The 27,770-nt window shown below is 36.5% G+C and overlaps 2 protein-coding genes across 3 annotated transcripts in view; one reads left to right on the top strand and one right to left on the bottom strand.

Annotated features, from left to right (window-relative positions):
- LOC122346545 (inositol 1,4,5-trisphosphate receptor type 1-like) overlaps positions 1–16,298 on the top strand; it is a 28,750-nt gene extending 12,452 nt beyond the window's left edge. The window contains 41 exon segments of the mRNA XM_043241258.1: positions 167–357; positions 500–626; positions 707–761; positions 844–1,009; positions 1,799–1,913; positions 1,916–1,965; positions 2,110–2,187; positions 2,288–2,425; positions 2,501–2,626; positions 2,717–2,917; positions 3,039–3,154; positions 4,139–4,274; positions 4,402–4,527; positions 4,602–4,730; positions 4,835–4,950; positions 5,239–5,428; positions 5,722–5,870; positions 6,044–6,155; positions 6,482–6,517; positions 7,229–7,276; positions 7,477–7,603; positions 7,686–7,858; positions 8,423–8,606; positions 8,809–9,062; positions 9,286–9,486; positions 9,624–9,734; positions 10,353–10,389; positions 10,392–10,447; positions 10,599–10,727; positions 11,096–11,191; positions 11,302–11,494; positions 11,578–11,700; positions 11,805–11,980; positions 12,116–12,280; positions 12,722–12,911; positions 13,017–13,106; positions 13,549–13,661; positions 13,742–13,907; positions 14,008–14,168; positions 14,896–15,057; positions 15,242–16,298. Coding sequence (XP_043097193.1) covers positions 167–357; positions 500–626; positions 707–761; positions 844–1,009; positions 1,799–1,913; positions 1,916–1,965; positions 2,110–2,187; positions 2,288–2,425; positions 2,501–2,626; positions 2,717–2,917; positions 3,039–3,154; positions 4,139–4,274; positions 4,402–4,527; positions 4,602–4,730; positions 4,835–4,950; positions 5,239–5,428; positions 5,722–5,870; positions 6,044–6,155; positions 6,482–6,517; positions 7,229–7,276; positions 7,477–7,603; positions 7,686–7,858; positions 8,423–8,606; positions 8,809–9,062; positions 9,286–9,486; positions 9,624–9,734; positions 10,353–10,389; positions 10,392–10,447; positions 10,599–10,727; positions 11,096–11,191; positions 11,302–11,494; positions 11,578–11,700; positions 11,805–11,980; positions 12,116–12,280; positions 12,722–12,911; positions 13,017–13,106; positions 13,549–13,661; positions 13,742–13,907; positions 14,008–14,168; positions 14,896–15,057; positions 15,242–15,328 — 5,399 coding nt within the window. The 3' untranslated portion in view covers positions 15,329–16,298.
- Positions 15,846–27,014, bottom strand: pfkfb4b (6-phosphofructo-2-kinase/fructose-2,6-biphosphatase 4b). 2 transcript variants are annotated; one of them, XM_043241257.1, is made up of 14 exons: positions 26,862–27,014; positions 20,419–20,535; positions 20,242–20,338; positions 20,029–20,095; positions 19,536–19,610; positions 19,369–19,425; positions 19,125–19,246; positions 18,826–19,033; positions 18,590–18,736; positions 18,406–18,510; positions 18,194–18,323; positions 18,062–18,124; positions 17,205–17,269; positions 15,846–17,122 (listed from the first exon to the last, which is right to left on the bottom strand). In XM_043241257.1, the coding sequence occupies exons 1-14, from the start codon at positions 26,911–26,913 to the stop codon at positions 17,063–17,065; spliced, it is 1,365 nt and encodes a 454-aa protein (XP_043097192.1). In that variant the 5' UTR covers positions 26,914–27,014; the 3' UTR covers positions 15,846–17,062. The 2 variants fall into 2 exon arrangements, with proteins under 2 accessions (XP_043097192.1, XP_043097190.1); XM_043241255.1 differs by lacking the exon at positions 26,862–27,014 and adding an exon at positions 22,608–23,159.
- Positions 27,015–27,770: the final 756 nt, after the last annotated feature.

Below are 27,770 nucleotides of genomic sequence, written 5' to 3'. Positions count from 1 at the left end.
CATGATATTTTTTTCAACCCATAATAAAGAATTAGGAATAACTCTTAAGGTAACAATTGCAGGTTGTCAATCAAATATCTTTCACTTCAAATAAATACATCAAAATGTTTTGCTAAAAAAATGCTTTTGTGAAAGTGCTCTCAAGTCTTTGTGGCCATCTCTATAGGAAGTAATGTAATGCGGTCCATCCATGGGGTGGGAGAGCTGATGACACAGGTGGTGTTGAGGGGTGGAGGGTTCCTGCCAGTTACCAGCCACAACCCTCCCGACAGAGATGAAGTCAAAGCCCAGACTGAACCTCAGAAACAAGACATACTAGTGATGGACACCAAACTCAAGATCATTGAAATCCTACAGGTGTTAAAACACATCCTAATCTGTATTTGCTATGTAATGTTCTGTTTTGGGAAATTCACAGCCTGAGTGCTTAGGATTTGCCAAACTAGTTGTGTATAGGTTTAAAAAATATTTACTGTTGACTGTCTCATTTTTTATGTAGTTCATTCTAAATGTGCGGTTGGACTACAGGATCTCCTGCCTGCTCTGTATTTTTAAAACAGAGTTTGATGAGAGCAACTCTCAAACAGAGCCATCTGTAAACCAGGACTCTCCTGCCAGTGTTCAAGGTGAAATGAGCAAGTGTGTGTTTGTGTCAGTATCGGTCGGTATGGGTAAATGTAGTCTGAATAACTGTTGTCTTTGTTAGGTGCGCTGGACTTTGAACACATTGAAGAGCAAGCAGAGGGGATTTTTGGAGGAAGGTGAGAAGGTTGTGTTCTTTGATAATTTGTCTTATGTTTGTGTGCCCTATGTGTGTGAATCTGTGTGTGTTTGTATATCTAGTGAAGAAAACACCCCTCTGGATCTTGATGATCATGGTGGCCGGACGTTTCTGAGGGTGTTACTGCACCTGACCATGCATGACTATCCTCCGCTGGTTTCACGAGCTCTTCACCTCCTCTTCCGACACTTCAGCCAGCGGCAAGAGGTCTTACAGGCCTTTAAGCAGGTATTCATTCATTCACATCCTTGTTGATGTCCAGTTTTACGCAGTCTTTTTTGTTTTTAGTAGTTTTGTGAAAAATTGTCAGACACATTGCCCTTAACTACTCTGTAATTAAATATAAATTAATCATTTCATATAGTGCACATGCATGTTTTTACATTGTAATTATATTTTAAACATCTGTAATTACATTTCTAATACATTTCTAATAATACTGTTGACCCATTCATTACACCTTAACACACTCCTAAACCTACTCATACCACTAAATCTGTCCCTAAACCTACCCGTATTCCACGTCAATAGCAGCAAAAGTCTTTTGTAATACAATATGAGCACAATAAGAATGTTGTACTTATTTTTTGATGAAGCACATGGTACTTAAGGACAACTAATACGTAAGAACCGATCTAATCTAAATGTAAATCTAAATCTAATTTAAATTGTGTTTGGGTGATTATTTTAAAATAATAAAACATAATAATAAATTCTAAAATTCTTTATAATTGTATTAATTGAATTTTTTTACATATCTGTAAGAATTAATTGTTTAATTGATTGAATTGGCAAAATAAAAGCCTTTATAAAAAAACTTTTTAAATGAAGGAGACATTTATATAGCATTTTACAATCATATAAGGGGTCTCTCCTTATTCCCCACCAGTGTGCAGCATCCACTTGGATGATGTGATAATGACTAATAATTGATGAGTTTCATATGTTCCATATTATATATTGGTTCTTTTATATAACTTGTATAGTTGCTCACATATGGCATTTTATTTATTTTAGGTTCAGCTCCTGGTGACCAGTCAGGATGTGGAAAATTACAAGCAGATCAAGTCAGATTTGGACCAGCTGAGGTCTATAGTAGAGAAATCAGAGCTGTGGGTCTATAAGAGACAGGGTCAGACTCAGGGATGGACACTGGAGAGGGTGCAAATGAAGCGCACCACAAGGTCTGGATTCACTCTTGTTATTATTTGTCCATAATTAACACAAAAAACTAAGCTAAGAAGCAACATAATTGCTCTTTTTCAGATATCTAATTATATTATGATTATATATTGTATATTATTATGATGTATTTCCTGCTCTAACAGGGTGTCATCAACTCAAGTAGATCAGACAAACCCAAAGTTGAGAGCACCAGCAGCTCAAACTACAGAGTTGTGAAGGAGGTGGAGTGTGCTTATGTTTTATAGAGTTTAAAGGTTTTGACAAGCAATACGATGTACTGTGAAATATATTTTACATGTGTTGTTACATTTGTGTGTGTAGATCCTTCTGAGGTTGAGTAAATTGTGTGTTTTGGAGGGCATCTCTGGTAAGAAGAATAAGAAACAGCAGCAGCGGCTCCTCAGGAACATGGGAGCTCACAGTGTGGTCCTGGAACTGTTGCAGATCCCTTATGAGAAGGTGTGCATGTGAGCCTTTGCGCAACTGAAAAGGTTAATGTTTTTTGCTGATTTATGTGTTTACTTGTGTCTTTAGGGCGAGGATGTTCAGATGCAAGAGATTATGACTTTAGCTCATCAGTTCCTTCAGAACTTTTGCGCTGGAAATCAACAGAACCAGGCACTTCTGCACAAACACATTAACCTGTTCCTCAACCCTGGGGTGAGAGCTTCAGCACATAAACACACATATTTATTTGTATATTTTAACTGTTGATTGTTTAATTCTCTGTCCCTGGCTTTTTGTTTTTAGATTCTAGAGGCAGTGACCATGCAGCATATTTTCATGAATAATTTCCAGTTGTGTAGTGAGATTAACGAGCGGGTAGTGCAGCACTTTGTGCACTGCATCGAGACACACGGACGCAGTGTCCACTACCTCAAGTTCCTCCAAACCATTGTAAAGGCTGAGAACAAGTTCATCAAGAAATGCCAAGACATTGTCATGGCTGAGGTTTGTAGGCCAGATAAACAATTATTGTATTTAACTACAAACCCCAGATTTGCCTTGTCTGCCCTTTTGTTCTTCAGACTAGTGAAAACTGTTCCAGTTGATATTATTTATGTGTATTTAGTTGGTGACAGCGGGTGAAGATGTGTTGGTGTTCTACAATGACCGGGCATCTTTTCAATCATTGGTTCAAATGATGCGCCTTGAGAGGGAACGACTTGATGAGAGCAGTGCACTCAGGTATAGAGATTAATTGGCCCTGTCTCCACTCTATAGATTTAAATATGTATATGTAAAATATATTAGTGCTGTCAAGTGATTAATCGCATCCAAAAATAAAAGTTTTAATTTATATTATATATATATATATATATATATATATATATATATATATATATATATATATATATATATATATATATATATATATATATATGTGTGTGTGTATATATATATGTGTGTGTGTGTGTGTGTGTGTGTGTGTGTAAATGTACTTTGTATATTTATTATGAATATATAAATAAAAACACATGCAAGTATTTTGAAAGTATTTACATGTTACATGTGCATAAATTTATATTAATATAATTAATATTATATATAAATATATTAAATACATAAACATCAGATATTTTTAAAATATATAAATGCATGTTTGTGTATTTATAAATTAAGTATTATATATATTAGTGCTTTCAAAGGATTAATTGCATTGTTTGCATAATATGTGTGTGTTCTGTGTATATTTGTTGTTTATATAAATACACACATACAGAAGTAAATATTAAAAAATTATTATGTTTACATAATTATTATGTTTTATTTATATAATTTATATTAGAAAAATAAACATTTTTTATATATAATATATACATGCATATGTGTGTATTTATATATACATAATAAATATAGAAAAAAATAACAGCACATTCACACACACACACACACACACACACATATATATATATATATATATATATATATATATATATATATATCATAAAAATGTATTTTTGATGTCATTAATCGCTATTAATCTTTTGACAGAACTACTTTATATATTCTTAGATTTTTTTCTTATATGTATCATTATAAGTTATGTTAACATTTATCATTCTTGTTTTACAAAATCATGTAAAGTTTGTAAGTGTATGGTCTTTGAGCTTTTTCCTGTTAAATGTCTGCCATTATAGGAATTAGATTTGTTTTCACTGACCCTTGCAGGTATCATATTCACTTAGTGGAGCTGCTGGCTGTGTGCACTGAAGGGAAGAATGTCTACACTGAGATCAAATGCAACTCCCTGCTCCCCCTCGATGATATTGTACGTGTGGTGACTCACGAAGACTGCATCCCAGAGGTGTGTGCTTCATGTAAATTAAACCCAAAAGTGTCTTTGCTGAATGTGTAAAATACTTTCAGAATTACTCATTGTTAAGTCATTGTATGCAGATTGTCATTATGTGAATATAAAACTTCAAATGTAGGTGAAGATGGCCTATGTGAACTTCCTGAATCACTGCTATGTAGACACAGAGGTTGAGATGAAGGAGATCTACACCAGCAATCACATGTGGAAACTGTTTGATGATTTCCTGGTGGACATTTGCAGAGTAAGACAAACAAACTTTTAGATGTACTCACAATATGATCTTGATGTTCAGACATTAAACACGGCTTCCTGTAGGTGTGCAATAACACAAGTGACCGCAAGCATGCTGACACAGTTCTGGAGCGCTACGTTACTGAGACAATCATGAGCATCGTCACCACCTTTTTCAGCTCACCGTTCTCAGACCAGAGCACAAGTTTGCAGGTAACATACAGTGCCTTCCAGCAGCCCAGTACACCTCAGCATCGTTCAGACTATCTGCAGATGTGACGTATATCTTTATATATCTTATTCTCTCTCTGTCTCAGACCCGGCAGCCAGTGTTTGTGCAGCTGCTGCAGGGAGTTTTCCGTGTGTATCACTGCAACTGGCTGCTCCCAAGTCAGAAGGGCAATGTGGAGGCTTGCATCAAAGTGCTGAGTGACGGGGTAAGAAGATCATTTCCACCAGCTGTTTTTAACTTTCGTAATATTAGCTTCAGTTGTATAATTATATTGTAACATTATCATAACATTATAATAAAAAAGGTTTTGGGAAAGTGATTCTCAACCTTTTTGAACCAATGTTCTCTGTGGCATTAGCCGCCCCTGAGCAAAAGTAACATTTACTTATAGATTTTGACATAAAATATGTGTGTATGGAAGCTCCTTGCTAGTTTTTCTTTCTAATTTCTCTACATGCATAAGCCTGAATGTATATGCCTTTAATAATGTGCAGCCAAAGGTAGAGCCATAGCCATTCCTGTGGATCTGGACTGTCAGGTGAATAATTTGTTCATGAAGTCAAACAACATAGTGCAGAAAACAGCCCTGAGCTGGAGACAGTCCGTCCGTAATGCCACACGAAGAGATTCTGTTATGACCACCTCCAGAGACTACCGCAACATTATTGAAAGACTTCAGGTGAGTGAGTGATATTGCCTAATTTTAGCCAAATTCTAAGGCTTTTTGCATATTATGTTAAGTGGAGAATGCAGTCCCAGAAAGTGGTTCAGTGATTGTTATGTTGATGCTATAAAACGAGGTAGCGAGGCAGAAGATTTTCAGAAGAGAGTTGCGCAATGTAATGTCAGTTTATGTCTCTTCTGTACTTTCTATCATTAAACCTGCTTTCAATTGTTTTGCTTCAGTGCCTTACTTTGTTAGGGTGTGTGGTGAATATATGCTTTTGCATGTGTTTGTGTGTGTATCTGTAGGATATAGTGTCCGCACTGGAAGAGCGGTTGAGGCCTCTGGTTCAGGCTGAGCTGTCTGTATTGGTGGATGTCCTCCATCGTCCAGAACTGCTGTTTCCAGAACACACTGAAGCCCATCGGAAGTGTGAGAGTGGAGGCTTCATCTGCAAGTATGATGAACTCTCACTGTACCTGCAGTATCTTCAATATAGTAATATAGGCTACAGAACACCACAATAAAATATGTTATTACTTATTAATTATTAAGACTTATTAATGATACAATATTATGCTGTCAATTTGTAATGTGTTTGAATTACACTAGAATATTTTTTTTGTACAGATTGATAAAACATACCAAGCAACTTCTAGAAGAAAATGAGGAGAGGCTTTGTATCAAAGTTCTGCAGACGCTCAGAGAAATGATGACCAAAGACAGAGGATATGGAGAGAAGGTATTTACCACAAAACCATTAATAAAAGGACTAACGGAAGACTTTAATCTGTGTTGTATGTATGTATGTATGTATGTATGTATATATATATAAGTTTTCCTAAGGCAGAATGCAGATGTGATATTGCTGTGAGAGGTTGATTGTATTGTCCTCTACACATATTGTCTTCATTTGTAGCATCTGCATGTGTGACCTTAATCACATTGCTTAAGTTTGAGTCGATCTGTTATGTCTTCTTGTTAATGCTCATATCACTAATAGTTACTGGCTTAATTCAAAGTATGTCCACTCTTTCATTAACCCCATCCTTCACTCCTCTTTTTCAGCTACTGGGATTTGATGATGAGATGGATGTCACTGAGGTTGTCCTCTTTTTGTCATTCATCCCATCTTCCCCTTGTTTTTTATCTTCTTTTTCTCTACTTCTTTTTCTATCTTGAGAATCAGAATAGGAAATTTGACCTACACATATTGATTTCTTTTTGGTTTGGTGTTTCTCTTGTTACTTAAAAAGTTAAGAAATTAAGACATTTTTTTATAAAAGGCATTTAATGTGTATGCCCTACTTTAATTTTCTGTTTCAATAAGAAATACAGAAGAAATTGTGTTCTTTAAACCATTTTGTAGTGCTTTAGTAGTTCTTCTAATACACTATGAGGTTGTAGTAAAATTAAAGACTGTTCTGAAATGATTTCTAAACTATTATTTGAGTGTATCGTAATATTTACCAACCATTTAGGTAATAACACAATATTTGGACAGTTTGGGTATTAACTGCTGTGTTACAGACTTTTTATTCTGACTATTACATTCTCACCTGTTCACTTTTCCACTCTGTATTACATTCTTTTCTGTTTAATCTTATTATATATAAGGTTTCACTTACATAACTCACTTTCAGAGCATAACTAACTTAACTACTATGAGTTAAATGCATCAATTTAGTCATTCTTGTCAACTGATGTTATTGTAACACCAAGCATGCTGCTAGGATAGAGCTGGGGATACTTGCATGATGACACTCTACTAACTCTATGTTAGTGTTCTGTTTTCCACTCTGCTCACTCACTCAGGTGGTGGATTTGAGTCTGCCACCAAAACAGCTGGAGGATCGAAGGAGGGTAGGTCACTAACTTCACCTAACCCTTCTCTCCAACCACATATCTGTACCTCTTAACTGCTCTGGTTCAACTATATAATGTATTTCTATATATGATACATATTGTTCGAAACAAAACTGATTTACAGCCTTGTGGTGAACAGGCCAAAGCAACAGTGGAAAAGATGCACATTTAAACAGACACTTTCACACTCATTACAGGGGGAGGCCCTTCGGCAGCTGCTCGTCAACCGTTACTATGGCTTCAGGAGTGGTGGGCGGAGAGAAAGTCTGACCTCCTTCAGTAACTCCACCCTGGCACCTGTAGGACCAATCAAGAGTCAGCCAGGTTGGTTTATTTTTCATTGTAGCTTCTTGGAACATTTCTGATGTATTTTAACATTAGTTTTTGTGTGTTTGTATGACCTCAGGGGGTTTGAGTAGGGCTGAGATGTCATTGATGGAGGTGCAATGCCACCTGGACCGTGAAGGAGCCTCTGACCTTGTTATTGATCTTATTATGAATACTACCAGTGACCGTGTCTTCCACGAAAGCATACTATTGGCCATTGCACTACTGGAGGGTGGGAACACCATCATACAGGTCAGAAAGGCCCGTCAGTAAAACGATTAAGCAAAAGAATTGAACATTGTGGTATTAAATTTGTTATTATTGACTACAGTTTAAACAATGGAATCAGTAAGACTTTTTTAAAGAAATTAATGTTTCTCCAACAAAGATTAAATTGTATCTGCATTAAACTGATTAAAGATGAGGGTGATGCCTTTTATGGTGTTAAAATAAATTTTGTTCTTTTGCTTTTATTGGTCAAAGAATCCCAAAAAATGTATCATGATACCCACAAAAATACTGAACAGTACGATTGTTTTCAACACTGATAATAATAAATGTTTTAAGCACCAAATCACGTATATTAAAATAATTTGCATATTAGAATAATTTCTTAAGGATCATGTGACACTGAAGAAAATTCAGAATAAATTACTATTTAAACTAATCAAAAGACAGCAAAGAAATTATTTTACATTGTAAACATATTTCCACAAAGTTGCAAAGTTGCATTGTTACTGTGTATTACATTTCAATTTGTCCTTAGTACATATGAATATAATGGTAATTTATGCTTTTATTCTCATCTCTCTGTAGCACTCCTTCTTCAAACGTTTAACAGAAGACAAAAATTCGGAGAAGTTTTTTAGGGTGTTTTATGATAGAATGAAAGCTGCTCAGTTGGAGATCAAAGCCACAGTTACCGTCAACACTAGTGACTTGGGCAACAAACGGCGTGATGACAACACTCCAGACAAAGAGACCCCACAACGCCGGAGAGGTTGGGGTTGCCAGTGCTTTATATCTCATCATACGCTGTCTTTCTTTGGAATAAATACCACTTGGTTTGATGTTTTCTGATGCAATGATATTTATGATTTTAAGCCCTATTAGAGCACAGTGTAATGTTATTAAGTAATTGTATGAGACGATATGTCACTATAAGATTATAAATAAGAAATCATAATTTTTTTCCTCTCCAGAAAAAAATTCAGGTGTCGTGGTGACTGATGATACCCGTGAGCAGCTGTTGGAGGCATCTGCTGTGACTAAGAAGGCCTATGGTTCGTATCGACGAGATGCTGATCCTGAGGAGGCTTATGGCACCACAGATGGAGACAAAGGAGGTGGAGATAAAGGAACAGAGCAGGGCGAGATGAGCCCTGTCATTCTCATCATGCAGCCAATCCTTCGCTTCCTACAGCTGCTGTGTGAGAACCATAATCGTGACCTGCAGGTGTGTGTGTGTGATGGCCTGCCTCTCCATCTGTCACGTTTCTAGCTTTTTTTGTTATTCTAGCCTGATTAGAGGATTACTATCTAACCCAAGCCTGAAGGAAATCAACTGTTTTTGTTTGAGGTCTCAAACATTGTCATGTCTTGTGTATTGTTACTGTTTTGGCCTGGTTTTACAGACTACATTGTGTATGTTTAGAACTTTCTCTTTTTTACTCCTTCAGAATTTTCTCCGTTGTCAAAACAACAAGAACAACTATAACCTTGTGTGTGAAACCCTGCAGTTCCTGGACTGCATCTGTGGAAGTACAACAGGAGGCCTGGGGCTGTTAGGGCTGTATATTAACCAGCATAATGTGGCTCTCATTAATCAGACTGTAGAGAGTCTCACTGAATACTGTCAAGGGCCCTGCCACGATAACCAGGCAAGTACACAGACATTAACAATCACGTTTCAGCATCTTTTTTTTATTTTTTATTTTGCAATATATTATTTTGAAACTTTCACTTTCTTATAAATATACTTCACATATTGAATGTGTTCGTATGCATGTTTTTGCAGAATTGCATTGCCACCCATGAGTCTAATGGCATTGACATCATTATTGCATTGATTCTGAATGATATTAATCCACTGGGCAGAAAGAGAATGGATCTGGTTCTAGAACTAAAGGTACATCACTTCACTCTTAACTGACTATGTAACAATTTTCTCATTTCATAGTAACGTCAAATTTTACTATGCAAAGTGGTTCTGAACCTTTTTTGGCTTCTGTTACTTCTGCTGTGATGACAAAGTTGGTCATTTTGAAACTTAAATTTACAAAATATAGAAGTTGTAGTTTACATGAATTGTCTTGTCATTTGTGATTACAGGATTTTTAAAATTATGTTTTACTCACAAATAGCAACTTCTACACACTAAAAGGTTTTTGAGCTTGACATAACTAGAGAAATTTGTAGTTTAGTGATTTCAATGACTTTTTCAAGACTAGAAATCCCTCTAATTTTTTATATTAGTTACAATTAGTTTCTTAGTTTCTTTTTTTTTTAAATATATTTTAACATATCTTGCAGTTCCCTGTTCATAGAAACGCTCCTATAAAATCTACAGAACATGTTATGTTAAGCTTAACATGATCATTTTATGCTTAAGTTCATTTGAATTAGGACAGAGTGAAAAAAGTGAGTGTAATCAAAATGTAATTTTTTTCCACAACCGTCTCATAGTACTTTTATTTAATACTTTGGCCAATTAAGTATCATGTAGCATTATTTGTCCATTTCTTAGAATAATGCATCTAAGCTGCTGCTGGCCATCATGGAGAGCCACATGACAGTGAGAACGCAGAAAGAATCCTGTACAACATGAGACCAAAAGAACTAGTGAGTATGCTAGTTATTATCCCAGTACATCTTTGTTCTGTCAATGCTTTAACTGTATCTTGGAGTCATTCTGTTTAGACAGATAGTAAACCATAATCGTTCCTTGACTACAACATCCGCTCAAACCCATCTGTGTGCGTTCGTGTTTAAGGTGGAAGTGATGAAAATGGCCTACCAGCAGGGGGAAGCAGAGTTCGAGGATGAGGAACAGGAGAATGGAGAGGACCATGCTGCCTCACCTCGCAATGTTGGACACAACATCTATATCCTTGCACATCAGGTACACAGAGACACACAACTTTTGGCACATCTATCAGTGTAGTGAACATTTTTATCAAAACATTAATTTGCAATATATGCTCAGTTTTACACTGTGGCAAAAGAAACAAGTTACGACAGATGTATAGTTTGAATTACGCCATTTCTGTCAGCAAGAGTTAAATCACCGTTCTCTGTTACTGGCTAATAACCATATTTATTAAAATGTTATTTAATTACAAAAAGACAGTTTTGGGCCCTGCATGAGAACAGTTTATTTGGACCGTGGTCAACTTTAAAAGTCAACCGCAATACCAAACGTGACCTTATTTTATATAAGAGCAATTCATTACGTTAGTAGCATTGATCTGATTTAACCTGCTATTTCAGCTGTCACGTCACAATAAGGAGTTGCAAATACTACTGAAACCAGGTGGGGAGGACCAGGCCCTGGAGTATTACACTGAACACACCGCACAGATAGAGGTATAACACATAAACGCTTTCAGTTTTTTAAAATTGTTTTTAAATTCCCATCTTACTCTGTTATATGTGTGTGTGTGTGTGTGTGTGTGTGTGTGTGTGTGTGTAAATAGATAGTCCGGCAGGATCGCACTATGGAACAGATTGTGTTTCCCGTACCAAATATCTGCTCTTTTCTGACAAATGAGTCCAAGCTGCGTGTGTACTATGGTACAGAGAGAGACGAACAGGGCAGTAAAATAAATGACTTCTTCCTGCACGCAGACGACCTCTTCAATGAAATGAGGTGGCAGAAAAAGCTAAGAGGTAAATGTGTTTTTATTCTCTAGTGTTTGAAAATGACTAATTTTTATCATTTCTGAAACGTATCCCTGTTATTCTGTTTTTAGCACAGCCAGTGTTGTACTGGTGTAGCCGGAACATGTCATTCTGGAGTAATGTGTCTTTTAACCTGGCTGTTCTCATTAACCTGTTAGTGGCGTTCTTTTACCCTCTGGACGGAATGAGTGAAAGTGAGTTCCCCTCTTTGTTATCTTCACAAGTCAGGCTTTCTTTTCACAATATCCCTGACTTGTGTGAACATTTATACCTTACATGTGGTCTGTGTGTGTTTCAGGTTCACTAGATCCTTCTCTTTCTCTGTTGCTGTGGGTGTGTTTGTTGGGCTCTTTGGGGTTTGTGTTGATGTCACCGAGGCCGAACGCAGTGCGAGTGCTGGTCATCTCCAGTGTGCTGCAGCTGGGCTTCTCCGTGGGCCTGCAGCATATGCTGACACTCTTGGGAGCTTTTAATGTAAGGTCACACTCACACGGACACTCATGGGAGGGTTCACATACAGTCATACACTGTGCACACAGTTTCTTTAATAATAATCTTATGTGGTGTCAGACTGAAGTGACAATCTGGCCTTGTTTGGTGTCTGTGCAGGTTTGTAATAAGATAGTGTTCATGCTGAGCTTTGTGGGTAACCGTGGGACGTTTACCCGTGGTTACCGGGTGATGGTGATGGATAGGGAGTTCCTGTTTCATCTGCTGTACCTTCTCATCTGCACTCTGGGCCTTTTTGGACATGTCTTCTTTTACAGTCTACTGGTCTGTTTGAAAACCTTACACTAACACATTTTACTAACTTAATCATGATTAATTTTTGTTTGCATAGTTTATATGTTTGTATTTTATATTTATTATATATATATATAAATACGCATTTAAAAAAAAAAAGGATATTATGTAAACAAAAACTTTTATTTTGCACGTGATTAATCAGGATAAATCATTTGACAGTGTGTGTGTGTGTGTGTATATATATATATATATATATATATATATATATATATATATATATATATATATATATATATATATATATATATATATATGAGCGAGGAGAATAAGTTTGTCTTTAAAAATAAATAAATAGTATGTTTCTTATTTTTTGTATTATATAAATGTTTTAGTTCTTAACTTATGATATTGTCAGTGCAAAAATTTTGACCGCTAATGTTAATTAATTGTACATTTGTGTGTTTGTAGTTGTTTGATCTGGTGAACAGGGAAGAGACTCTTTTGAACGTTATCAAGAGTGTGACTCGAAATGGCCGCTCTATTGTCCTGACGGCTGTTCTGGGCCTGATCCTGGTTTACCTCTTCTCCATTGTTGGCTATATGTTCTTTAAGGATGACTTCATTCTGGAGGTGAACCGTATTCCCAACGGCACTCTGGGTAACACACATTAACACAGACAACATGTGACAAAGCAAATCACAAAGTAATGTTCATAATAGAGGGTGAGAAAATGTATTTTTTATTTGAACATGTGTGTGTCAGAGGAGGGAGTAAATCTGGCTCCTGGCTTCCTGTCTGAGGGGGTCTGCAATGGCCTAAATGCTTCCTGTCTGACTGCGGATGTTGAGGAGGGTGAGCAGAAAAATTCATCCAATCTACTGCATGTTATGTTGAATACACAATATTGTTGAGTCACAATAATTACAAATTCTCCTCAAATGAAATTATCATGAGCATAATTGGCATATCCAATTAAAACAGTGCATATATGTTTTTAGTAAAAATAAAATGATAATAATGTGCTTATAATAAGATACAGGTCAGGGCACGGTTAAATCTGCTTTTGTGAAATGATTAAAAATATCAATATGAATGTAATAAACTAACACTGTTATTAATTAATGTCAATAACTAATATTAGATGTTATTAATTAATTTATTAATGCTAAAAGGAACAGCCCTAATCCAGTTATTTCACTGATGTGACTTAATTTTTGGCAATATTTTGTAATCTGACATTTATTTGTACACTGGAAGTGAATGGAAATAGAGCTTCTACATTGTGTATTTATAGATGACGTAGAGCGAGCGTGTGATTCTCTGTGGATGTGTATGATCACTGTACTGAGTCACGGTCTCAGGAGTGGTGGTGGAGTTGGAGATGTTCTGCGCAAGCCATCCAAAGAGGTAAGCACATGCATATATTTACAATAGTAGTTCATTTTTTACATAACAATCTGAAGAAAGATCTGTATGGGTGTTTGCAGGAGCGTCTGTTCGCCGCACGGGTCGTGTATGACCTTCTGTTCTTCTTCCTGGTGATCATCATCGTGCTGAATCTGATCTTTGGCGTCATCATTGATACGTTTGCTGATCTGAGAAGCGAGAAGCAGAGGAAAGAGGAAATCCTCAAGACCACATGTTTCATCTGCGGTGAGATGAAGATGCACGGTTATGCTCAAATACGCATAAATTTGACTTTACATGAAATTGGGGATTTATTTTTTTTGGGGTTACCTGCTTGTTCACCCAGGTCTGGAGAGAGACAAGTTTGATAATAAAACAGTGACATTCGAGGAGCACATCAAGGAAGAGCACAACCTGTGGCATTACCTGTACTTCATTGTGCTGGTGCGGGTCAAGGACTCCACTGAATACACAGGCCCTGAGAGCTATGTCGCTCAGATGATCAAGGTGAGTCTTGAAAAGAATAAATAACCTACTATAACCTCAATAACCTACTATAACCTGAAAATGTATATTATTATTAGCAGAATTAATTTGATGTTATGTATTGCTATATATAAATACTTGTGTTTTTTACTTTTGTTATTTTGTTGTCAATTTATTTTACACTGTTAATTAAAAAAAATCACTAGATTTAGACAGTATGATTTTAATTACTTTACAAATAAAAATTTAATATAAAATGAAGATACTATTTATATTCACATTACTGCAATTAGAATGGAGTAAAAAAATTAGACAATTTATTCCATTTTTTTAATATAAAAAAATTGTTCTCGTGATCCAGAACGTTTTTATTTACCTGTTATATGTATGTGTACTGTGTGTATTTAAAGTATGTATATGTAAATAAAAACACATGCAATATATATTTTGAAAATATTTACTTTTATTCATATATATTTATGTTTATACTATATTATGTTTATATATAAACAGATTTTTCTTAAATATTTACGTGCACCCAAAAATGTACCTAATCTTTATAATAGCAAAAAAAAGGGAAAAAAAGGCCTGTTAATGTGTGAACTCAAAATATCTATTTTCACTCATAGTATATTAAGTTCTTTTAAAACCACTGCGCCTACACAAGGCAGCTTTGATGAAAATCAAGAAATTATTCTACAATTGTTTATTGTTTATCAGTAAGGTGACCTTTTTAACCCTCATTCAGGAACACAATCTGGACTGGTTTCCACGTATGAGGGCCATGTCGCTGGTCAGCAGTGATGGTGAGGGTGAACAAAATGAACTGCGCAGTTTGCAGGAGAAACTAGAGTCCACAATGAGGCTGGTCTCCAACCTGACCAATCAACTCACAGAGCTCAAAGAGCAGGTGCGTGTTTGACTAGTTTGATAAAGGTGCATGTATAAACAGGCTGCCAAATTACTCTTAAATAACAACTGGAATGCCTACACCTAAATAGCAGATGTGTCATAAGTTACCATTTTGCGGTATGAGATATGAATTTCCAAGTTAATGGTGTTTGTCTGAACTCATCCCTATTGTTAATCTTCAGATGACTGAGCAGAGGAAACACAAGCAGCGGATTGGTCTGCTGGGAAACCCTGCCCACCTCAACATCAACCCACAGCAGCCGGCGTGAGAGGTAGGGCCTGAGGTCTGTCTGACATAATGGAGCCTCATTCCAGCAGCTTTAAAACTATCTTGACATGGACACTTACATAGTCATGAGGTAATGTCTGGTCATGCTCGGACATGCACGCTCACTCAAAGACTCCAATCGTGACATTTTGAGCCTCATTGCTGTATGAGGTGCTATATTCATTTTTTTTAAGCACTGATGTGATCACTTCAGAAACAATCTTTGCACTGTGTATGAGTGTAGTATTATAGGATGCCTTCACAGAGTGGTTCTTGATAGATTTATGTCCCTCTGGATTTCTTTGCACCTTTTTATCAGAATGGAGATATTAATATAATGTGTGAAATTTTTATAGATTTTTTCTGTGTATATTTATTTGGAACGTCTATTGCTGAGATGGATATCCATATAGAAGGTTTAATAAACACCTACACTGAGAAGTTTCTAAAACTAAAAATAAATGAGACTAAATCGCCTTTAAAAGATGGGTTCGCTGCTATAAAGATGACAATGTGCATTGTGTGATGACAGAATGTTTTATTGACAGTACTTCCAGAAAATGTCAAATTTGAGAACCATGGACTTCACATACGTTATCATAATTATTACTACTGATCACGGAGACAGGTTAAATCACAGATTAACAGAGCTCTTCGAATTCGGTTCACAGAAGTGCTCTTGTAGTAAAAAAAAAAAAATCCTGGTAGTAAACATGACGATAATTGAGATAAAAACGTTTCACTGACTTTATCTCCATAAACACTATAGACTGTAGAGTGAAAAAAACATATATAATCACAAATTAATTATAAATCTATTGCTGAGATTTAGGAAAGTACACTTTCTGTGCAAAAAATAAAGTTATTAAAGAAAAGTACAAGTATGCTTAACGTGCAAAAAATAGCCTACTATTGTAACAAGGCTTTTAAAAAAATGTAAACATTAAATTTGGCTTTCTCTGGAAATGTAACAGAGGTAATATATTTGAATAGTCCTTGATACATCCTAATTGACAGCTGTTTTTACATCGCTCACAGTCGTGATAGAGTGGCAATATTCAGGTGGTTTTAACACTGTACAAAAGTAAAAGTTCATGTGCGCTGATACATCTGCAATTATGCTTTTTTTTTTTTTTTTTTTTAAGTCATTGTATTGTTTTCATGAATAACATTTAGTGTTAGATGACAGCCAAAGCACTTAATTTGAAATCTAGTGTGTGAGTGATTGAGATGTAAAATATTGCTTAAGAAAACGTGAAGACAGGAAGCAAATAATAATAAAAGAAAAAACATTAAATAGCTGGTATGTTGAAAAGACACACCAGCACTGATCACTTATTCTCGCATACAAAATGCTAATGATTCCAGCAAAAATCTTCAGTAGAAAATTAGAAAGAAAACTTGAATAGCCTTCAAACCCACTCTGCGCCAGCCTCGATCGCAAGCACAGACCTACATGTGCGGACACAAGCACACGCACACACGCACACACACACACACACACTCGCTCGCACCCCAACACTAGGGTTATTATTCAATAACTGGATTCCAGTCACCCATGTGGCAATTGAGAAGAAAGGATAATACAATATATGAGGCCTAAAGTTGCTCATCTTTAGGACTCATAACTGACTTTCTGCCCAGCGTTTCCAAACATTCGGAAACCGTCGAGAGTCACATAAAAAGGATGGAACAGCTTGATGGAGTGTTGCTGATGAGGATGTGAGGTCATAGGTTAGTAGTGGGCTGGAACAGTGAGAAGAGCCTCCTCTGGCAGACGTGAAATGTCCACATTCTGTCACAGTTTGAAAAGAAATATTATTTTTCCAAATAACATTAGAATGAATACATGTAAAATGACTGTGTGGTTTTCTCACCTCAGGTTTGTCTCTGTGAGTGTTCACCGCCTCCACGTTAAGATAGATCGACTCCACTTTACAGCCTAATGCAGGACAGAATCTAGGTTACATTCAAGTACATTTCAAGAGATCTTGTTTCCAGGTGATTAAACAAGCTCTTCAACAGATAAAATGCAGAGGGGGAAAAACTCAAGAAAGTTCTCAGTCTTTAAATGTGTTTCATAAAAGCCTGCCATAACAGAATAAAACCCTTTATAATATATTGCTCAATAGTTTTTACTATCATTGCTGTATCTTTCACTAAGAACAACTTGTCAATGCACTTGTATAGACAAAGTGTTCTTAAAGGGACAGTGCACAAAAATATTATATATTTTTTGTTCCTTACATGAAGCTAAATCAGAATTTACACTTTACTACATAGTGCATAAGTCAGTATTTCTTTCTGTTACTGACAGCACAGTCCCCATCCACATACAATATATAGAAAACAGATTCTGCAGGACTTTTTGATCAATGGAAGAAATATAGTGGAGGTTTAGATTGACATGTTTACAGAGCTCTGTACAGCCTTTTTTTCACAACTTAACTTGTATACATCTTTTTTTAATTTGTTCCCTTTCTTTAATCATGGGCATTTTAGATTTACATTAATGTCTTTGTTTTAGATTAATTTTAGCCATGTTTTATCTAGTTAGTTTCCTTGTTTCTGTTTGGTTAAGTTGTGGCCACAATTTGAACTAAAACAGGAACAAATACAAAAAGGGTTTTCTCCCCTGACATATGTTTAGTAAGGCTCTGTTCATGTGATCAATGACGTTAAATTTCATTTTTGGTTGAAGAACCTAAGTGTGAAATAAAGAAGAGTTTCTCACCGTAGGCCACAGGAGTAAGCTTCAGGACTGTGTGTAAGGGGCATTTCAGGTATGGCAGCTCTTCTGGAAGGCAAACGAAAGGTTAACAATATGCAAATCTTTTATTGGCACGGCATATCCTCAGCTACACACCTGCACTCTTGTCCAGGAAGTAAGCCAGCAGACAGCGCATAACAGCCTGGTGACAAATAACCAACACATTCTCCTGCCGTTCAAGCTCCATAATGACCGGCTCCAATCGCTGCACAAGATCCTCGTAAGACTGTAAAGAGCAGGAATGTTCAGTTTCGCAGGTTTAATGAGGTTCCTTTCTAGTTGGCAGTGAATAGAATTTTTCAACACACCTCTCCTTTAGGGTAACGGTAGCGATATTTGTCCTGGTCTCTGAGGGCAAACTCCAGAGGATAATGTTCCTGGATCTCCTCATACATCATCTCCTCACAAACCCCCTGCACACATTTTGAGAGTCACTCAACTGGCACTTAGAATTACAAATAAACCCAAAAAACATTGTCTCAAAATACTTACAGCATCAATCTCATTGAGGGCTTTCCATTGTTCATATGGTACGCCCAGCGCCTCAGCGGTCTGAATGGTGCGCTTCATCTGACTTGTCCACACCTTAAGCTCCTTTATATTCTGATCCTGAATAAACCTCCCTAGATGCTGAGCGAACTACAACATACAAGAATAGAAAGAGGTAATGAAATCCAAATGGCCAATCCTTTAGACAACCTTTCACAGACACTTAAAGAATAACGCACCTCTCTACCGCGGGTCGACAGGCCCGAATCCCCTCCGATGCGACCTCTGACATTAAGGTCACTCTCTCCATGTCGACAGAGGTAGATGGAGCGTGGTGTGATGTGGATGTTCATCAGATAATAAACGATCCTGCTCTGGATGTGGTCGAGTACACGGTTCACCAGATACCTCTGACCCACATCCATTATTTTAATGTATGACAATTCTCTGCAAGACAAAACAGAGTATTAAAAGCAACTATACACAAAGTGCATGCCTATTATAAGAAAGAGGAAAGAAATAAAATTGGATTTCTGACCGGTCAAGGTTTTCGTCCAGTGGCTGGTAACTGTTCTCATAGCATTTGATCCTCTTCATAAAGTCTTGGATGGCTTCTTCCGTATTACAGTCAGTGTAGTCCGGACTGCCTAGCTTCACCTGCTGCTCTCCGATAAAAAAAAAAAAAATTATAATTAGTGTACTAAAGAAAAATGCTTTACATTGCACAGCATTAGAAATCACTGGAGCACTACCACTTTTTGAATTTTTAAACATTGCCTTACCACAATGTTCTCGGCAATAACGTTGGGGTCTTCACACACAGACTCCACAAAAAACACCTAATTGCAAATAAATAGAGGCTTGAGTAGGATTAAAAGAAAAGTGAAATAATGAAGAAACACTTAACTGCACATAACAATGCCAACGTTTTATGAATGTTGTGCTTCACCTTATAGCCATTTTGTTCTGCAAATCTCATGATGGTGGCCCTCCGTTCTCTGGTTGTGTTTGTAGCATCAAACACCTGAGGAAAAAAAGAGTAACAAATATGTTTTTTTTTCAGCAGCATTATTTCAGTCTTTAGTGTAACATAATAATTATAAAATCATTCTAATGATTCTAATAATCATTCTAATCTTTGGATTTTTTTTTGTAAATAGAAAATAAATAAGCAAATAAAAAGAGCAGAATTTATTTTAAATATAAATCAGCCACTTTTGAATAATATAATGAATGCTTAATAATTTGGCACTCAAATAACATTTCCTATTATTGTAAGAATTGTTAAAAACATCTGAAATGCCGTTGTGGAAATTGTGATACAGATTATTTGATGAGAAAGCTCAAAAGAACAGCATTTATTTTAAATAGTAATGCGTCTATTTGATCAATTGATCAAATGTATTTATTGATAAAAATAATAAAAACGCAAAATTACTCACAGCAACCTGGCCGCCCTCAACACTGAGATACTGTCTGACGTCATTGAGTGCTGCCAAAGCACACTGCCTGAAAACAGAATAGAAATCAGGAAGCAATTAAAAAAAAAAAAAAAAAAAAAAAAACGTGAAAAAACATGACAACACAAAATGCCCAACAACAGCAAAAATATACGAAAACAACCATCCACAAATGGAGAACATGCAGAGTCTTACTTTCTTATCTTCAGCCCTTCCTCATTATCAGGGCGAAAGAATTCAAAGCTCTTGTAGATTTTCACACATTCTCTCCGATACTGTCCCACATTGAATTCTGTAAAAAAAAAATCACTGATTTAGTCACCGTATGCTGGAAGTATAAATGTTTTGGACTATTAGTGCATGTTACTCTACCTTTTGTAGGTACACCAATCCAGTTGAGGTAGCGTGTGAGTTTTTTAGAAATGTAGGTTTTTCCTCTTGCTGGCAGGCCAACAGTCACAATCAGAGTGGGACAGTTGGTCATGCAAACTGCCAAGACACAGACAGACAGAATAAAAATCAGCTTTTCTGTGAACAGCAGAAAAAAAACCAGTGAATACTCTCTTTGTTTTGTTTACAGTTGGTATGAATAATCTGTCAGCGCAAACCATGCAGACTATTGTTGGTCGGGGAACATACATGCTGTGTCTCTACAGCCTCTGAGGAAAATGTCACTTTTCCTACTTTTTAACGAGAATAAGGTATTCCGGTTATTGTGAAATATTATGATAGTCTTTGGAAACTGATTTCATCAGCTTTACACTTTTTTTTTTGTTTTTTATACTTCACCATATGAATCTCATTATTCCTGGTTATCAAGTTCTTCTCAATATCTGCTGATTCCTCATCAGTCAGGTTCCTTGGATACTGAGATCATGTGCACCGTGTACCCCAATTCACTGCTGACTAAATAAATACGGATCCTGCTGAGTCTATTCACAATCAGGTTTTGCTGCAAGTGCAGCTCATTCAGTGTCAGGTTCATGGAGTTCAAAATGAATCTGCCAATTACACAAAAATCAGCATATAATTAAATACATCCCTACAAGTGAAGAGAATCTATGAGAAAAGGCCTCGCTCAGCAAACCTGCTCTTTAAATGTCTATAAACTTCCTTTGAAAATCCTGTACGACAGCAGCTCTGGGGCCACAGAAATCTGGAAAAACCCTCAACTCTTGCACAGTTACTTTTTGCCCATTTGAACGCAACAGGCCCTAAGGAATTTAAAGGACATGCCTCAAAGTGAGCCCACAACCCTGAAATCTCACCCACACACAACATTACTTTACAGAGGGAATACGACCATCATGTTTTAATGTGTTAACTCCCTTTAGGAGTTAAAAAAAACATTTTATTTGAAACAAAACAGGCTGCACAATTTCCACTCTATAATATTTTCTAAATTACCTCAAAAAGAATAATTGCTAATGCGTTGTATGATTTTATTTATTTTATTTTTTTTTTTTGCAAAAGTAGTACAATCAATAAACTAGCACACTTTATTGAAGCGTTTCATTTTATCAAAACTTGAGCTAAATGATAAACAACACTAGGTTACATTCTCTGTCATGATGTTTATCATCAGGGTGACCATGACTTGATCAACATGAGCTTAGAGCATCGGGGGTCTGCTGTTCACACGCTGCACACATGGACAGCGAATGTTGATGGACCATTGACCAATCAGAGGGCGTCTACTGCCAGGGCTCAGCCAATAGGACACCGGCTACGCAACACAATGCACGCAGCTACTGTACCGGTGCTGAAAACATGCTCGAGCTATGCTGGTATCTCGCGGTGCAAATGATTAATTTGATATGCTCGTGATGCTGAGTTGTTACTGATAAACGAGTAAATACGCAAACGGAAGAAAAGTATGCGGGGTTTAATGGTGATACAGCACTTTCGGCTTAGTGTGACGCTTTGGACACATGCTAGCCTATTCATACACTCAGCGTTTACTCTTGCCCGGTTTTTCCTAAGCAAAGCTTAAGAGACACTAGGAGAAAATATACTGCTGTTAAATATTACAGAGATCGTTCGTTGCTTACTGTACTTTATCTAACGTCTGAGGCTGAGCAGGTTTCGGTGCATCCTGGTTGCATCATTCCCGTCTTAATACGCTGCGCCTACTTAGCCCGGGTTCACCGGGTTTACTTACATTATAGTGCTTGAACTAGATTCAAGCCTACGAAGCACTATCCTGCAATTTCTGTAAATATTTGTGTCAGAAATCGCACGATGAATCAATCAATTCAGACACAACATTTGCTAAATACTGAACATGCACCGTTAAGTTACTTCCGCACCCGAGAGCATTTTAGTGCTCTACTCCAGATGGTGAAGATACAACTAAGATACAATACATGCGAATTCTGCTGAATAAAATATAAAAGATGCGCGTGTACGCACGAAAGTGGCATTAAATTACGCGGGAATGTACAACAATGAGAGCGTTTGGGACAACTTAAACCCTTAAATTGATATAACATTAACCCTATTGTCTCTGATCATTTGTAGTCGTTAAAACCCGGCATTTACAGAAAACAAACGTAACTTACCTCTTTTCTGAGAAATGTGTTTTTCTGGTAGCCCGTTCTTGCATGGCATCCATATTTTTCTCAGTGGGTTTTGTGTGAGCTCTCTGGGAATCGCCATTATAACATCTTCGGTGGAACTCATCCTAACTGTATTATCATGACCCGGTTGTTCAGAGCCGATCGCCTGTTCTCTGATACTGAGCGGACTGAGCTGCTGGGGCTGGGATGTATGTCATATCGGCTGAGCGATATAGATGACCGGCGGTACCGTAATACCAGCAAATAACGCGCACCAAAAACACTACCTACCTAAAAATGCCCCTACCTAAAAATACAGCTTACTTTAAACTGAATACTGAATAATATTGTCCATCATTAAAATGTAATCTGACAACTTTTACACCACTCTTTGTATTTAATGTCTAATTAGGCTTAGTTATTTTTAATTTAAAAGTTTTCATATTTTTCTTAATTGTTCCACATAAGCACATCTGCACGCACATACATTCGCCGTAGTGTAATAATACTCTGAATATTTTAACTAGTTTGACAAACTTCTTTGTCATTATATTACTATTTGGTTAGAGAGCAACCATGCGCTGAAAATTACGCAATTTACACTAGAAATACCGCATTGTAGCTAATATACCGTAATACTACTCAATGATGTGGCCAAACTTGAAGAAATGTGGGAAAGGTGCAAAAAAAAAGAAGTTCCGAAATAATCGCAGAAGTTTGAGAAAAACAGTTCTGCAGCTACTGTTCACATGAAGCGCACATGGGTCGTGAATGTTGATATGTGTGTGTCCAATCAAAGCCCCTCGACCGTGAGGAATCGACCAATAGAACGGCAAAGAGACTGCACGAGGAGGCGTGCGCCGAGAGGGCACAGAGAGGTAAACATCTTACAGGACTCGAACATTCTGTTCTTTTTAGCTACCAAACACCTTGATAATATTACTAAGAACTTTGCTCTATATATATATGTACATAGAAAGTACAGATTTACCAATGAAGTAATGATCTGACAATGATCTGTTGTGCTTTCAACAAAAATATTTTCTGTACATTAGTTTGAGATGTCTGCACAACCATGTTTTTGGTACATTTATTCATTAAAACATACATAATTTTAAGAACATTTTCAGTGTCGGGTATGAAAATTAATATGCCTGGCTATAATAATACATAGATACTTATACATAATAATACATACTGCCTACTTCATTTATATATTAGCCAATTCAAAGTCAGACAAAACTAGCAAATCACACAACCAAAGTGTAGACACACCTATATGTATTTTTATTACTGCACTAAATTAATCCAGTGTATGCTGGTTCTTTGTAAATATTTATGAAATATACTAGTATTGTTTTCAGTGAATTTTCCATATGTTAAAATAATAGAAAATATAAGAACATTATGTATGGAATTGAACATATAGAGCAATAAAAAAATGTAAATGTATTAATTGAAATGTATCACACACACACACACACACACACACACATCTATATCTATTTCTCTCTCTCTCTCTCTCTCTCTTTATATATATATATATATATATATATATATATATATATATATATATATATATATATATATACATATGTGTGTGTGTGTGTGTGTGTGTGTTTGTATAGTTTCAGTAAATTCCAGTCCCTTTTGCGTTTTAGACAGTTTATGCTTTCCATATGTTCTTATCACCTGTTAATGTTTTTCTACTTTTACTTCATTATCCAGTCCAGTGAGTTAACCTAAAAAGTACAAATTAACATTCATATTTGCAATTTATATTTGTCACAAAACATTGCAAATAAGCCTGTAGATCAAAAAGTATGTTTTGGGGGTTTTTTTTCGCTTTTTTTTTTGCAGATGCTGCAGGGACAAAGGATATCCTGGCTCATCCTAGGATATCCTCAACAGATTCAAGAAGACAAGCAGGGCAAATAGGGCCATCTTGTGGTTGAATAAGGAATCATATTATGTGTGTATGCCTTGTAGAAAAGCTTAAAGTTAAATCAATACATTTGTGAAATATACATCTTAGAAATGACCGCAGTCCTTTTTTGTATTTTTAATTAGATGGCAAAAAACAAACTAGTTGATGAAGAGAGAGGGGAAAAGGTTAGAATGTCCAGTTAGAAGGTCAGGAGGACTAATCTCCTTAGACAGAACAACAGCAAGCTGCTCAAATACTCAACCAAAATATATTTTCCTCCTGTGTGATAATTAAATAATTATCTTTTAGACAGGTACACTTATATAATGAATGCAATGTGTTTGTAATCTCATTAAATAACCCAGCACTCAGTCTGTCAACCAATCTGGGATCCCACATATAAAAATACATTTTCTGTGTAATAATATCTTTTAGGATTTGATTAGAAACTTAAACATAATTGCATTATGTAACTATATTTGATATAATCTTATAGTTCCCCATCTGCATCTACCCGTTGTAATACATCTCAACAAGAATAACTCCCAACTAATTCAGAAGGAACAAGTACAGGTCTTTTAACAACCTCCCCTGGGAAATAACCAGAACATAAACAGAATTATTAGTAATCTACAGGAAAGTGTGCAGTGCTGTTTTCTGTATATTATGCTCTAATGGCTTTTAATATGCACATAAATTTCAAAGATAACATTCTGACACACTGCATGACTCATTATTCCAAAAAAAGCAATTTGTTTAAAATGACAAAGGGCTGAAATATGAACAAAATATTCAATATTCAACAAATATAGCATGCTTTTCTGCTTTTCACAAATATATTCTTTCCTTTTGACTTTTTTCCCTAGATGTCAACCTCCCACACGGCAGCCTCTGACATCACAGCCTTTTAAACTCACAAACAGATGAGAGCAAGAGAGCATTCTGTGCATCTGACTGGGCTAAAAAGGCATCAAGTATGCAGTTAATGATGCAGCAGACTTTGCACATACCACATACTGTTTAATTAGACATGACAAATAAGCTGACACATAAACTCAGACGTAAAACAGAGCCGTTCCTGAATCCTTAAATGGGATTGGAGGAATGGAGCTGAACTTTCACACAGATAACCAGAGAGGGAGAGAAAGCAAGACAGGGATGGAGAGCGTGCCACACATATGCGCAAGAAATAAACAACATAAGGAGGAAAAGAGAAAGCACAAGAGTAATAACTCTCTGTGGATACACACAGAAGGAAAGAGAGAACAAATAGAAGGAAGACGCAGATATCTCGGGGAAGCACAGATAAACACATAAAGAGATTAAGAGTATGGGTCACAGCACAGAAAGATTTATTAGCACTTACACAAAGGCCTGAAATATTTTGCCAGGGTGTGTTACCATAGTAACCCAGGGTCATTACTAACACACCCTAATAAGATCTGCTTGAAAACTCATGTCCACCCTTTTATCTCAAACTAATTCAACACAGACTAACTGGTTTATATGAACAGTACAAAATAACATCTGTATCATGGTTTGGCTTTATTTTGGCAGTTGATTAAGCCAAGCAGGCATATGCATGCGGTTTGATCAGTCAAATACATTCATGCACACACCCACAAAAAAAAAAAAAGGCAAATTCACAAAATTTCTCATGACGCACTCCAACATCCATCACTCCGACCAATTTATCTTGCATGCGCACTGTTCCAGATGTCTTATCCCATAATAAGACTAGGAGCGTTCTGCATTTCATCATTGCAAATTCTCATTTAACCCATGCTGCTATATTTGAATATAATATAAAGTTTCTTCAGCAAGAGGCAAAACACATAAGTTTGGGCTTTGTAAAAACAAAAGAAATTCGTTTGTGTAATCGTTCCATTTCCCTTTCATTTTCTCAGGAAATGGATATCAAGTTTGTTTATTTTCCCCTGACCTTAAGTAGTCTTGTCTCTTGCATTACAACAAGTCTATAGTGAATAGCAAAATAACAGCCATGCTCTCAGCTACTGAAATCACAGTAAAGTGAGTGTTCACAAAATCATTACTTGTCTTATGCCAATATCACTGACAAAATCCAATAGCCACGTAACAACGTTATAACAACGTTATATCCGTTGTTAGAGATATAGGTTACAATAATTACGTGAGTGCTTTGGTTATTAAAATGATTTTTACATTGCATAAAGCGCATGCAAGTATTTGTTTACTCAACACGTTCTCCGTGTGAACACACAGTTTACGCAGATTCGTTCTGGTCGTGACAAATACAACTGACCGCAAAGAAACACCGTCGATGAAGGAGGAGAGATACCGCGTCTTACCTGTCCCGTCGAGGTCTTGCCCGTCTCCAAAGCGAATAGTGTTCCTCATCATCCAGGTCCTAGTAAAAAGCTAACGTGTTTAGGCGCGGACTGTGTTGGGAGAGCTCGTGCTCGTTCCCGCTGGTTTAGAGGCGCACCGGTTCACGGCGTGTTATATACAGGACTTGCGTGCGCGTTTAGATAACAGACGCGAGTCTAAAAACAGCCACATGGGAGTCCCTGGCTTCAGAGAAACAGACTGAGGGCAGAGTAGCGCCTATAACACTCACTATCATTATGCAATGCTAAATGAGTTGCTTTAAAAGGTAGATCAATTCTAATGAGCTGTGTATAATGGAAAGTACAGAGCCAACCTGTTTCCCACTCTTACACACCCACATATTCTGATCCACTTACCGTACATAGTGTTTATCTTGTAAATGTACATTCATTAACAGTAATGCACACGTAATGGGCTAACCAAGGACAGAAAGTGATAATAATGCTGACTTTTTTTATCAGCTATCGGCGAATAAGAAAGCTGTTGATTTATCAGTCTCTATCAGGCAGAACATAATACATTTTGTGCTGTCATTGACTGATACTGTCATCAAACCTCCAACAAAACACTTGACCGATTGTACCTACGTAAACGGGATAAAGTCACTATGATAAACAGTATCTAAAAACTATTTGGACAGTTAAGCCTCACTTAAAATGTGTGAGCGTTGGTGTATTATATACAACCGTTATTTATTTTTAATGGAATACACCACCCAAAAATTATATTGTAAATTGTCATCTTTTACTCCCCCGAATGTTGTCCGAAGCCCAAACTTTCTACAGAGCTTAAAATGTTTTGAAGAATGTTGGGAACCATACAACGTTGGAACACCAATTCTCCGAATATATTTTATGTTCCATAAAAGA

The sequence above is a fragment of the Puntigrus tetrazona genome, chromosome 6 (assembly GCF_018831695.1).
Source record: "Puntigrus tetrazona isolate hp1 chromosome 6, ASM1883169v1, whole genome shotgun sequence".
NCBI classification, from domain to species: Eukaryota; Metazoa; Chordata; class Actinopteri; order Cypriniformes; family Cyprinidae; genus Puntigrus; species Puntigrus tetrazona.
Note: the sequence above shows the minus strand (reverse complement) of the source record. Positions and strands in the feature narration are given on the sequence as shown.